The sequence below is a fragment of the Anolis carolinensis genome, chromosome 4 (assembly GCF_035594765.1).
Source record: "Anolis carolinensis isolate JA03-04 chromosome 4, rAnoCar3.1.pri, whole genome shotgun sequence".
In the NCBI taxonomy this organism is placed as follows: Eukaryota; Metazoa; Chordata; class Lepidosauria; order Squamata; family Dactyloidae; genus Anolis; species Anolis carolinensis.
The window spans coordinates 250084989-250098314 of record NC_085844.1 but is presented as its reverse complement, the minus strand read 5'-3'; the positions used below and the strand labels follow the sequence as shown (position 1 = coordinate 250098314).

Genomic DNA, 13326 nt, shown 5'->3' with positions numbered 1-13326 from the left:
ATTTGCCAGTTATCAGTCAGTCTGGTTGCCATAATCTTGGGTTTTTTTTTATGTTTAGCTGCAACCCAGCTTTTGCACTTTCTTCTTTCACCTTGGTGATAAGGCTCCTCAGCTCCTCCTCGCTTTCGGCCATCAGAGTGATATCACCTGCATACCTAAGGTTGTTAATGTTTCTTCCAGCAATTTTAATTCCAGCCTTGGATTCATCAAGCCCCGCACGTATGTCGCATGATGTGTTCTGCGAACACATTGAATAGGGAGGGTGAAAGTATGCAGCCCTGCCATGCTCCTTTCCCAATCTTGAACCAGTCTGTTGTTCTGGGGTCTGTTCTTACTGTTGCTACTTGGAAAACTATCTATACATGACTCTACTCCAGTGGTTTTCAACTGTGGGTCCACAGGTATTTTGGCCTACAACTCCCGGAAATCCCACCCAGTTTACCAGCTGTTTGGATTTTTGGGAGTTGAAGGCCAAAACATCTGGGGACCCACAGATTGAGAACCACTGCTCTAGTCAATTGGTTGCTGTGAGTTTCCCAGGCTGCCTGGCTATGCTCTAGAAGCATTCCCTCCTGACATTTCGCCCACTTCTATGGCAGGCATGCTCATAGGTTGTGAGGCCTGTTGGAAACTAGGCAAGTGGAGTTTATATATCTGTGGAATGATGTCCAGGATGGGAGAAAGAACTCTTGCCTATTTGAGGCAAGTGTGAATGTTGCAATTGGCCAGCTTGATTGCCACTGAATGGCCTTGCAGCTTCAAAGCCTGGATGCTTCCTGCCTGGGGGACTCCTTTGTTGGGAGGTGTTAGCTGGCCTTGTTTCCTGTCTGGGGTTCCCATTTTCTGAGTGTTGTTCTTTATTTACTGTCCTGATTCTAAAGTTTTATAATACTGCGAACCAGATTTTGTTCATTTTCATGGTTTCCCCTTTTCTGTTGAAATTGTCTACATGCTTGTGGATTTCAGTAGCTTCTCTGTGTAGACTGACATGGTGGTTGTTAGAGCGGTCCAGCATTTCTGTGTTCTCAAAAATATTATGCTGCTTCCAGGTTGGTTCATCAGCTGCTCTGCTATGGCTTATTTCTCTGGTTGAATCAGTCTGCAGTGCCTTTCATGTTCCTTGATTCGTGTCTGAGCATTTCTGCGTTTGGGGGTCCCTATGTAGACTTGTCCGCAGCTGTATAGTATAAGGTAGACTCCTGCAGAGGTGCTGAACGTAGAATTTGTTTAATTTTCTTAGTTGGTCTGTAGATAGTTTGTAGGTTGTGTTTCTTCATCAGCTTCCCTATGTGGTCAGTGGTTCCCTTGATGTATGGTCAGAACACTTTTCCTCTGCGTGGATCTTTGTCTTCACTCTCGTGACTTGTTATTTCTTCCCCTTAGCACTACACAAAGCTTATGAATTTAAAATACACACTTCCACCACATGCAGTTAGCAATTACTCAAGACAAATAAAGGCTCCTCCGCTGCCTTGTGGAGAGTTTGGATCATTACACCTCTCCAAACCCTGAGAAATTCAAAGATATGTAACACAAATAACAATTGAGACTACCAGTTTTAGTGTAGCATGAAGTCTGTTGGGATCACAACTCATTTCCTAAAGCTGAAAGCGCTAGTTGTTGGATCCATTTGAAATACAGTCTCCCTCTTTTCCTATTGCATTCTACCTTAGGGAACATTACTGTATTTTCTAGAGCTGCAGTTCCCAAACTGTGTTTTACGGATCTAGGAAAGCATGGTCCCCGAAAACATATTTAATATCAAATTTAAAATGGAATTCAAAACAGAACCATATAAGGCCAACAATCTGATTAACTGTCTCCGTAATAACAACTGTTTCTCTATCACACATCTAGTTACAGTAGAGTCTCACTAATCCAAGCTAAACGGGCCAGCAGAAGCTTGGATAAGTGAATATCTTGGATTATAAGGACTGATCAAGGAAAAGCCTATTAAACATCAAATTGGGTTATGATTTTACAAATTAAGCACCAAAACTTCATGTTATACAACAAATTTGACAGAAAAAGTAGTTCAATACGCAGTAATGTTGTGTTGTAATTACTGTATTTACGAATTTAGCACCAAAATATCATGATATATTGGAAACATTGACTACAAAAATGGCTTGGATTATCCAGAGGCTTGGATAAGCGAGGCTTGGATTAGTGAGACTCTACTGTACTTGCTACGCATTTGATTTTTACCAGAGTGATTCATTCACGATCAATTTTTCACATTGATTCCACATTTTATTTTTTCTTTCTTTCTTGTTTTTGAGACAAACGTTATTTATAATTATAATTATTATGTTTATTTATATCTCGCTTTCTCTCTGCATATGAAGACTCAATGCAACTAACATTAAAAAACATTACAATACAATTTAAAATATACAAACATACAGTATTAAAACCATATTAAACATCATTAGCATTAAAAACAATTCAGATTAAATCCATAAAAACATATAAAACCACATCAGCCCTTGACATGATCTTAAAAACCTTCCTCTTTAAAAACCTGTCTGAATAAAAAGGTTTAGCCTGGTATATCAAGAGTAAAAATTATGCAAAAATTATACGTATCGCAATTTGGGGGAAGTTTTTGAATTAATGTAAAATGATCCAGAATACATCTTGCCTAGTCCTTTCATAGCTGCCCTTCCAAGTCCTCAACTTCTGATTTCTTCAATGAGCTAAGGGATGGAACATCTTGAGCTTCAAGTTTCAATGCCTCCCTTCATCCACTAATTTAATAATGCAGGCTAAAATATTATTTGCCTTTATTGCCACTACATCACACAGCTGGGTCATCTTCAACAATAGCTTGTGTTTTACACATCCTATTCATTTTTTGTTGCCTAAATGTAGAATTCTGCATTATATGAGCTTGTCTAGATAATTTTAAATGTATCTACTGTTACCGTGTGTGATTTTTAAATATAAAAAGGCTGATAAAAGAAGTAGGAAAAAAGCTGCCAATGAACAAATCTTTGACACTCTGAGTCATGTTTTTAATAGCCATATTGCACTTACAGTGTGATTTTTCTCTCTTAAAGGATAACTTCAGTCTTATGAAGCAGACAAGGTTTCTAGGAATTCAGATTTGGCAGGACATAATTCTGCTACAGTGGACGTGGAAGGAATTAACCTAATTTATGTGAGGCCTAGCCAAGAAAGCATACAAAATGAATGAAAGTGCTAAGGACCTTAATGGGAAACGTATTTAATTGTGATCAATTACTTTTATGGGACTTTTGGAACGAGACCAAGGAAATTGCATCTAAAGCTATACAACTATCAACATTTCAGCTCTCCTGCATTTTGCTTGTTGTTTGCAATTTCCCTACTGGTTCAAGCATCTCACAGCGCACAATGTCTCTCACCCATCTGATAACAGTCACTTAAACTATACTTTAAAGCAGCCATGGGCAAACTTGGACCCTCCAGGTATTTTGGACTTTAAATCCCACAATTCCTAACAGCCGGTAGGCTGTTAGGAATTGTGGGAGTTGAAGTCCAAAACACCTGGCGGGCCCAAGTTTACCCATGCCTGCTCTATATCATCCTTTGAAACTAGATCCCAGCATTATTTTATTCCTTTTTCCAATTTCACATGAGTTCGGAGGTTCAGACCCCAGTGAATGTGGAAGGCTGGCTGTATATGCTATGACCATAACATTACCACATTCCCTGCCCATCATTGGACCATCTCTACCTAATGAAACAGCCTCTGAAGCTTCCAGAGCCAGCACAATGTTCTTTTCCCCTTTTGATTGGGCAAATAAAGGTATTATCATAAGGCGGAGGTGGGATTTTGTTGAGGCTTTTACTTTTTTTTGCTATCCGCACAGCAAGATTCTCAGATATTTGACTGCAAACAAAAGTCGCTGGAAATATTTGTCAAGGTAATGACCCATATGCCAATCGTAGGCCACATGTTATAAAAACCTGCAGCTCTAAGCCTTTTATTTACAAGGAACAGAGGTCAGTAGACCTTACCTTCATGTCATGCATTTAGATATTGGTGACATCTGTCTGCCCCCAAATCCTTGTTGTTAAAGACTTGTTTTGTTCAGAGTTATCACTAAAGACAACATAACCGTAGCATTTATTGTGCAGTAGGATAAACTCTTCAACCACATAATGTGGTTCTTGACTAATCCATACTGGATGAGAAGCCACTGCTTCAAAAAACAGATGCTGATAATTATGGAATAATAGGGTTAGAAGAGACCACATAGGCCATCTAGTCCAACCCCTACCATGCAGGAAAGCACAAAGTACATGTGAAGCCAGTGCAAGCCATGTCCTTCTATCAATGGCATCAGAGCCATATCTATGTTTAGAGATCTCTAAACGGACAGAAAAAAACTGCGATCTAGATCAACCACTTCCTTTTTTCCCCGAAGAGCAGAAAATATCATAAGAGTTTTACAAGGTCAGACAATGGAGAAATGCTTAAAAACTGGACAAGCACAAGAGGAAAGATAATGTTTTATTGTTAAAAAAGAAAAGTTGTTTTCTGTACATTTGTTTTTTTAAAAAAAATCACAATATGGCTGATACCATATGCATTACAAACACATCCCAATTTCCTCCAGTCAGTCCAATAAATGGCAATAACAGAATAACATTGTGAAACCATACCCATGATTTTCAGAAGGCAAAAACATTATGGGTGAATAATTCCTATCTTCTGGCACAGGTGCAGTTAATAACCATACAGAGCTTGTCAGTAGTCATCATTGAAACAAATGCAATTCATTAACAACCTTTCAATGTTGACCTTGTCAATTTCATCCACTTGTTTTACAGTCTGAAGACACATGATAGTTAAGGCCTTTGTCTGATCCAGCAAAGGAATTCTTAACAAAGGTTCCATGATTACAGGGGAGGGGGCAATGCAGAACAGCAGCCATTTGTTCTCACCGGTACAGGCTGAATGATAATAGCGCTTGAGAGAGTCTTTTTTCTAACTAAAGAGATGCAGTATTGTAACATTTCCTCTGAAGGCTGATGCTCCAATCCCATGAGAATTTTAGCTTTCTCATTCTGCACCCTTTCTAGCTGTACAATACGCTTTTTCAGGTGCACAGTCTCCCAAGAAACCCATGTGTTTCCAAGGTTGAGTGGACATTTGAACCTGACTCTTAATCCAGCACTCAAACCACTATGTAACACCGGTGCTACAAAAGTAGGAGCGTAACCTAAAGAAATTATGCGAGAAGACTAAAAATGCTAGCTATGCAATTCACATGAAATAAAGCAAGTAAAGAGCTCTCGTTGTGATGAGTTGTTCATATACAGTCTTAGTGCACAGGCTTCAACCCAAGATTGTCAGTGTATGCAATTTTTCAATCAATGCTCAGAATGAGAAATTTGTTATAATTTGCTTCTGGCATGATAAGTAACATAACAAAAAGTAGGCAGTTTGACAGCGTGCAAATCTGCTGGCTGCCGTTTTTAATCTGTGGAATGCTTTCTAGATACTTTACTGGACACAGGTCTGATGTAGAGAGAGGAACTGGTGCCAAAACTGCAGAAATACATCCCATCTTTCTTTTTAAAAATCTGTTTTTAAGTACAAACAGTTTTAAGAGTGGTTCTTTGTTCTGTAGAGCTTTAAAAATTCAGTTTGGAAATATAAAAAGCTTTCCAAAGAATGTGGGTCAACAAAAGATGAGGGCTCACTAAAAAGGCAATTTCCTTGCTCTTGACTTCTACAAGAACAAAATTGTTTCAAGATGGAAGGTCAGGTCTGATTTGCTGGAGAGATGAGCAGATGACCCATAGCAACAGTTCAGATTGTAAAATTCCTCACTAAATGTGTCCATTAAAGGTGAATAATAATTTTATTCAGAATCAGTATGGTATTTTAGGAGATTTTTTTGTTGGCTTTTTGCTTCCATTTTATGCAATATCTAGACCATAATTACTGTAAAATACAATACTGCTGAAAAGGTTCTCTCATGTAAACTTTTTCATGAATTCTATGCATCAAAATATCAGAAGTGCCATGACCTGGATTGCTGCAAACAAACCAACTGGCCCAGAGGGCACCAATATTATTTGGAACAATGCAGCTCAGAGGATCCTAAAAAAATGTAATTGTAAATTAATTAGCTGTCTCCCCATTCCCAGCAGGGAAAGAACAATCGCATCCATTTTGCAGACGACTAAATTGAACTACAGGAGGCATGTTAGAGTCAATTAGTTCCATGATTTAGAAAGAGTGCTCTTGGTTCTGAACACTTCCTTTTTTCTTGATTTTTCCTGTTGTTACGAGAATACTGTGTATTAAAACAAGCACCAGATGAGCCACCAGATCCAGAAGAGGTAGTAATACACCATGGAAAAAAGAAGGGGGAAATATAAGTATCGGCGGGTAGACTGGCCAATTCAACCACAGAAATAGGAGAAGGGGAAATGGTGGAAAAACATTCCTCTTCTCCTTTTGGGCTTTATATTAGTAATATACCAGTGATTGAAACCAGAATGAATCTGGAATATTGCATCGAGCCCACCCAAATACATACAGTACTTGCTTCGAAGGGGGGCTTGCACTGATCCAAGTCATGTGCCAGCAGCGGATCTTGATGCATTCCTTTGCATGTAGGCTACAGTTCATCTCGCAGCTTGGGTGGGTAGTCCATGCCAAAGAAGGAGGACGGCCTCCCCTGTAAATCGCGCTCTCGTTTCACAAAGGCCGTAAAAGAGGAGACACAGTTCCCAATGAAGTGGTCAGACTGACCAAGGATGTACAGGTCTATCTGGGCCACCTCCGGCTGTAAATAAACCACTTTTATCTGGAAAGAGAAAAGAGTGAAGAGGTACTGTTACTTAAAAGTGCCACAGGACAGAGGAGAATACAAGTAAGCAGCAGAGGGAGTGGCTGGCCCAAACTCAACTGCCCACCTCCTCTGAGGTTGTTCCAGCCTCTTCCCAGCTGCATTTAGAACTCATCCCAATGGAAAGAAAAGTGTTAATGGTGTGTCTTGACATTCCATTCTAGTTGGATTTCATTGATGACATCTTTTATACATTGCAGAGTGTCACTTGAATGACACCTGCATCAAGAAGCAACTACATTTAAAGTAGCTGTATTACATACCGGGACCAAAAAAAGAAAAGAAAAAGGGTAGCATCCACTTTCTGGAAATCCAAAATATTTCAAGTTCGAAAATGTCCACATGGGCAGCTGACATAGCGATACATTTCTGATGGTTCAATGCACACTATTTTATTGTATGCACAAAATTATTGCAAATATATACAGTATACAGTTAAAGTATATATGAAAAATAAAATAATGTTATATTTAAATTGGGTACTATTAAATTGGGTACCAGGTACTAATGTGTAAATGCAGGTATTTCAACATCAGGAAAAAATCCAAAAGGCCTCTGGCCCCAGGTATTTTGAGTAAGGACTTCTCAACCTATACTACTAAGTCTGTGGGTTCTATAAAACAAAGAGATGTATCACAAGGAAGTAATCTAATTCAGCATTCACAGACCTAAGTTGAAGGCCAGGTGTGCTATTACATTAATACACTTTCAATTGTTTATCTGGTTGTCAATGGCTTTCCAGAATGCTTCTGGAACATGGCCATACAGCCCAGAAAACTCACAACAACCCTGTTTATCTGGTTGGTCCAGTAATAGAAGGAAATTACCTTTTGCTTAAAAAGTTGCTGTATCTCATTGGTGTAGGGTTCAGAATCACTGGCAATGTACACAGCTTTTGCATCTACCTTCTTCACCCAGAGTTTGAGGGCTCGCTTGATCTCGTTCAGGCCCGGCAAACACATGTCCATGGTGAGTGGGGCAGCAGTGTTCCGGTTGTAGCCCACACACTGCGGCGAAGCCATTAAGTGGGACCCGGCTGTGCCATCCTTCAGCATGTTGCATGCGTTTTTCTAACAGAGGAAGAAAATGTAGAAGCATCACATAGAGTCAGAGATTTAGGCTAAAATCCTTTTTTTCAGAAGTGCAATTTGGATGAGAAGGGTTTAATCCTTATCTTTATGCTACAGTGCCAAAACAAAACCCACACTCCACATGCCTAGGGCTATTTTTAAAAATCAAACCCACATGGGTTTCAAGCAAGGTATTCAGTATACTTCATACTTTGGCTCTGAAGATCAAGGAGTGGGGGTGGGTGGGTTCAGAACAGATGGCCAAAAGATGCAGACTGTGTTGCCAATATCTCTCAATGATTTAGCTCCAGGTATGTTCCTATCAAAGCACCATTTCATTTAATTATGTGCAACCACTATTTAAAGTGGCCAGTCATAATGCTTTGCCCCACCTCTAGAATCAGAAATAGATTGCCTATGAATTACCAGTTGTTACACTCCAGTGGTGTACAGTAATGGTTTGAGCGTTGGACTACTGCTCTTCTATAGGTTCAGAAAGTACCTAAAGGCACAAAACAACAAATGCACCAGCATCTGGAGATCGTTACTGGCTTACGTTCTACTTGCAAATTTCCCAGACACCTGGGTGGTCACTATGGCAGGGTTAGATAGAATTTTGGTCTGAACCAAAATGGGTTTCTTATGTTCCTAATGAATTAATCCAGGCATGGCGAATCTTCAGCCTTCAGGTGTTTTGGACTTCAACTCCCAGAATTCCTAACAGCTGGTAGGTTGTTAGGAATTCTGGGAGTTGAAGTCCAAAACACCTGGAGGGCCGAAGTTAGTCTATGCCTGGTAATTTCTGGAAGAAACTGCCAATCTATTGCAACAATGACTACATGTCCTACACTGAAGGGAGTCTGTGTTACTTAGAATCATACATAAGAAGCATACCCAGTCTGAACCCACACGCAAATGGATTCCCACGTAGGGTCTGACCAGGAACGAACTGATGGAAGACTCGCCCTTCTCCACCATTTCATCTGACCACACCATGTACCGATGCAAAGACCGGTACTCCTCCAAAACCGGGAACTGCGCTGGTGCACCCGGAAGGGCAAGAACAGGATGTTCAGCTGGTGGATACCTAGTAGCAAAACAGGGAATTGACAGAAATAAAAGATGCTGGCCTTTTAGAAAAAAAAACAATGAAGGGAATTGCTATGTCTCTCTGAAACAGGCATGAATGCAGACCCATAACGCCACTTGCTACCTTTGGATCCAGTGGTCCTTGTAAGAGGAACTAAAGGCAAGGCCTCCAAACAGCTCTGACTTGTCGAAATCCACTGCAAATTGATCCCAAAATGGGCCAAAGGGGTTTCCATCCTGCAAAAGCAAAGACAGTAGCACATTCACTGAGATGGACAAAGGGCAGGATGGGGTAGAAAAACAGACAGCTCTGCAGGGATGGAAGCGCCAAAACCTCCATCTTGACATGTCCCACCCTGAAACTTATATATTCTTCGAAGCGTCCTAGGAAATGGCAAAAGGTTTGAGAATGACTTGTAAGATACCATATTTAGCATGAAACTACAGTTATTAGAGGTGACCTGGTTTCCTACCTTCATTGGGCAAGTCTTTTTATCCACAGTCCTCTGAGCTGCTGATTCGAAACAGTATGCCACCCTCTTGCCAGGAGGCCAGTGAACAGGGGCCAGTTTTTCCATAAACTCCTCCAGGGCAATGACTCGGTGATATTTCAGCAGAGGAGCCAGCTTGAAGTATTCTTTGTAAGGGACGTGCTGCTACAACAGAGATAATAGACAGTTTTCAAGCCAACTCCCCACCTATGTGAAGGGAATATACAATTGTTCCACATCACTAGATTAAAATCAGACCAAAAGGACAGAATTCTGCCTGCTGACATAAGTTCATAAGTTTAAGGCACCATGTTTGAGAAGAGAGATTAGTATGAGAAAAGCACAGAGCCCAAATATCTAAGAACTACTCACATTTGTGTAGGGAGGCCTGTGATACCGGTACTCAATCCAGGGGGGCACAGCTAAGGTCCGATTCACTATCCTAGCAAACGCCAAAGAGCCCAGAAAATGGTCTGCCTGGTTCCCAAATCTCCCTTAAAATAGAAGATAAAGCACCATTTCTCAGTCATCACTCTGGGGCAGAGAATCATGCCTTGGACAACTTTATAATGAAAGGAACACAGCTTCTTGTTATTGAGTGCCTTTAAGTCGCTTCTGACTTATGACATTCCTACACATAAATTATCTTGGAGTTTTCTTGATGAGATATGTTCAGAGGAGACCTTCCTCTTGCAACTTAGACTTCCTAAAGGTTACCCAGTGAGTTTCCATGGCTGAACAGAGAACTGATCACTGGTCTTAAACCCTTAGTTCTAACACTCAAATCATTACATCCTGCTGGCTCTGGAACACATCTAGCAATTTTCAACGGTGCAGATCTAACTTTATCATGCTTAGTGTAGGAATGAAGTGTGACTTGGGAATCACTGCACTCAAGTGTAAGGCTAAAGCTTATGGAAAAGCACCCCCCCCCCCAATTCTCTCCCACCCTGGAGGCTTTCAACAAATTTCCTTGGGACCTTGAGTCATTTGAACAGTAAACTCCTAAAACAGATCCAAGGACTAAAACAACAGAACATGTAGCTCCTAGTAGTCAGCAGCAAGTAAACAATTATCAGGAAAGCAGGCTTTAAGTGCCACAGTGGATGGCACTTAAAGGAAAGTGGAAGGAATGCCTGGAAAAGAAGGTATAGATCTTTGGAACATTTATTTGCAAAGCTGGAAGAAAGGGACATCGAGACAAAAAAGGAAGGCAATGAGGAATAATCCAGTGCTCATTTACACAGCTGTAAATAAATAAATAAATCTCTGGGCCTGTTTTCTCAATTGAGACCTCTGTCATGGATTTTACTCCATATAATTTTACAGCCTTATGTAATAGCTTTTTGCTTTTATTGATGTAAATGTTTATTTTCCTACTTATGCTTCCCAATGTAGACAGGATAGGGACCACATGGCAAATCGATCAGAGCATTTTCTTGGCAAGATTTTTCAAAAGAGGTTGAAAGAATGTGACTTCACCATGGTCACCCACTAGGTTTCATGGCTGAGTGAGGATTCAGACCCAGAATCTTAGGGTGCATCTACACTACAGAATGAATACAGTTTCACAATATTTTAACTGCCAAGTATCAATTGTATGGAATCCTGGGTATTGTAGTTTTACAGTCTTTAGCCTTCTCTGCCAAAGAGTGCTGGGGTCTCAACAAACTATAAATCCCAGGTTTCTATACCATTTAGCCATAGTGGTTAAAGGATGTTCAATGTGTTGTCGAAGGCTTTTATGGACAGAACCACTGGATTGCTGTGAGTTTTTCGGGTTGTATGGCGATGTTCCAACAGCTACCTCTCTCCTGAAGTTTCACCTGCATCTGCGCATCTTTGTTCAGGGGAACCAGGGGCAGCTTAGGGACCCCTGGTGGCACAGTGTGTTAAATCGCTGAGCTGCTGAACTTGTGGACCAAAAGGTCCCAGGTTCAAATCCCGGAAGCGGAATGAGCGCCTGCTGTTAGCCCCAGCTCCTGCCAACCTAGCAGTTTGAAAACATGCAAATGTGAGTAGATTAATAGGTACTGCTCCAGCGGGAAGGTAACAGTGCTCCATGCAGTCATGCCGACCACATGACCTGGAGATATCTATGGACAACGCCAGCTCTTTGGCTTAGAAATGGAGATGAGCACCAACCCCCAGAGTCGATCATGACTGGACTTAATGTCAGGGGAAACCTTTACTTTTACTAGCTCCATCTCCTGGTTTCTTCCTGCCTGGGGGCATCCTTTGTTCATGGGAACCAGGGGCAGCTAACGACTCTGAACAAAGGATGCCCCCAGGCAGGAAGACGTCAGGAGATGAAGCTATTCAATGCTAATTAAGGTGATTAACTACAACATTCACACTGGCCTCCAACTGACAAGAGTTCTTCTCTCACCCCGGACGCCGGAGTGGTACCTACCCTGTTTCCCCTAAAATAAGACATCACCAGAAAATAAGATCTAGTAGAGGTTTTGCTGAATTGCTAAATATAAGGCCTCCCCTGAAAGTAAGACCTAGCAAAGTTTTTGTTTGGAAGCATCCCCGCCAAACAGAACACTTTATGTATATACCATAAAGTGTTGTACATGGAAATACTGGTAGTAACAAGAAATTCTTGATAGGATTCACAGTTTGTCTGGTTATGCTGGCTTATGATGACAACTACTGTACAGTATATAATAAATGTTCATGTTTTTGTTCAACAATAAATGTGAATTCTTCTTCATGGAAAAATAAGACATCCCCTGAAAATAAGACCTAGAGCAACTTTGGGAGCAAAAATTAATATAAGAAATTGTCTTATTTTCGGGGAAACACGGTATTAATCAACTCACATTTGCATGTTTTCGAACTGCTAGGTTGGCAGGAGCTGGGGCTAACAGCAGGCGCTCATTCCGCTCACGGGATTTGAACCTGGGAACTTTTGGTCCGCAAGTTCAGCAGCTCAGAGCTTTAACACACTGTGCCACCAGGGGCCCCTAAGCTGCCCCTGGTTCCCATGAACAAAGGATGCCCCCAGGCAGGAAGAAGCCAGGAGATGAAGCTATTCAATGCTAATTGAATAGCTGGGGCAGGGCTGTGGCGCAGGCTGTTGGCCAACCAGCTGCAGCCAGCTGCAACAAATCACTCTGACCAAGAGGTCATGAGTTCGAGGCCAGCTTGGAGCCCCGTGTTTGTCTTGTCTTTGTTCTATGTTAAGGCATTGAATGTTTGCCTTATATGTGTAATGTGAGTCCCCTTCGGGGTGAGAAGGGAGGAATATAAATGTAAATAATAAATAAATAATAATTAAGGTGATTAACTACAACATTCACACTGGCCTCCAACTGACAAGACTTCTTCTCTCACCCTGGACTTTCCACAGATATATATAAACCTTCCTTGCTGAGTTTCTCGATACTTCACAACCTCTGAGGATGCCTGCCATAGATGTGGGCGAAACGTCAGGAGAGAATACTTCCGGAACATGGCCAGACAGCCCGGAAAACATACAGCAATCCTTATCAAGGCCTTGGGTGTTAGGAAAGAAGGCCCTCACCCATGCAGGGGCAGTAGAGAAGGTATCCCGCGGGGTCCCAGCCGCTCTCCGCATCGCTGCCGTCGCCTCGGACGAAAGGGAGAAGAAGCCGGAGAAGGAGGAGAAGCAACAGCGCCGGCCACGAAGTCCTGGCCATGTAACCCGCCATGTTTCCTTTTTCCCCTCGTTTCCATGGCGACCGGGCATCCCGGCGTGCCCAGCGCGCGCGCGCGCGAGTAAGCACGCAATGGAGGCGCATGCGCGCGCGGGAGCCCTCACAGCCGTAAGCAGCATCCTATCCGGCTTCCGGT

The 13326-nt window shown here is 41.7% G+C and overlaps 1 protein-coding gene across 3 annotated transcripts; it reads right to left on the bottom strand.

Moving 5' to 3' along the window:
- Positions 1–4488: 4488 nt before the first annotated feature.
- pofut1 (protein O-fucosyltransferase 1) lies at positions 4489–13248 on the bottom strand. Of its 3 annotated transcripts, none has more exons than XM_008120858.3 (7): positions 13037–13247; positions 9877–9998; positions 9487–9666; positions 9138–9250; positions 8819–9011; positions 7682–7924; positions 4489–6812 (listed from the first exon to the last, which is right to left on the bottom strand). In XM_008120858.3, exons 1-7 carry the CDS (start codon positions 13182–13184, stop codon positions 6624–6626), a joined length of 1188 nt encoding a protein of 395 aa, XP_008119065.2. In that variant the 5' UTR covers positions 13185–13247; the 3' UTR covers positions 4489–6623. The 3 variants fall into 3 exon arrangements, with proteins under 3 accessions (XP_008119065.2, XP_003227662.3, XP_062835248.1); XM_003227614.4 differs by having other exon boundaries at positions 9487–9669; positions 13037–13246; XM_062979178.1 differs by lacking the exon at positions 9877–9998 and having other exon boundaries at positions 9487–9669; positions 13037–13248.
- Positions 13249–13326: the final 78 nt, after the last annotated feature.

Coding starts and splice junctions, on each gene's coding strand:
- pofut1 (XM_003227614.4), bottom strand. CDS start 13,184: ATGGCGGGTTACATGGCCAGGACTTCGTGGCCGGCGCTGTTGCTTCTC. Junction 9,999..13,036: donor TCTCTACTGCCCCTGCATGG/GTGAGGGCCTTC, acceptor TTCTATTTTAAG/GGAGATTTGGGAACCAGGCA. Junction 9,251..9,486: donor AAAAGACTTGCCCAATGAAG/GTAGGAAACCAG, acceptor TTGCTTTTGCAG/GATGGAAACCCCTTTGGCCC.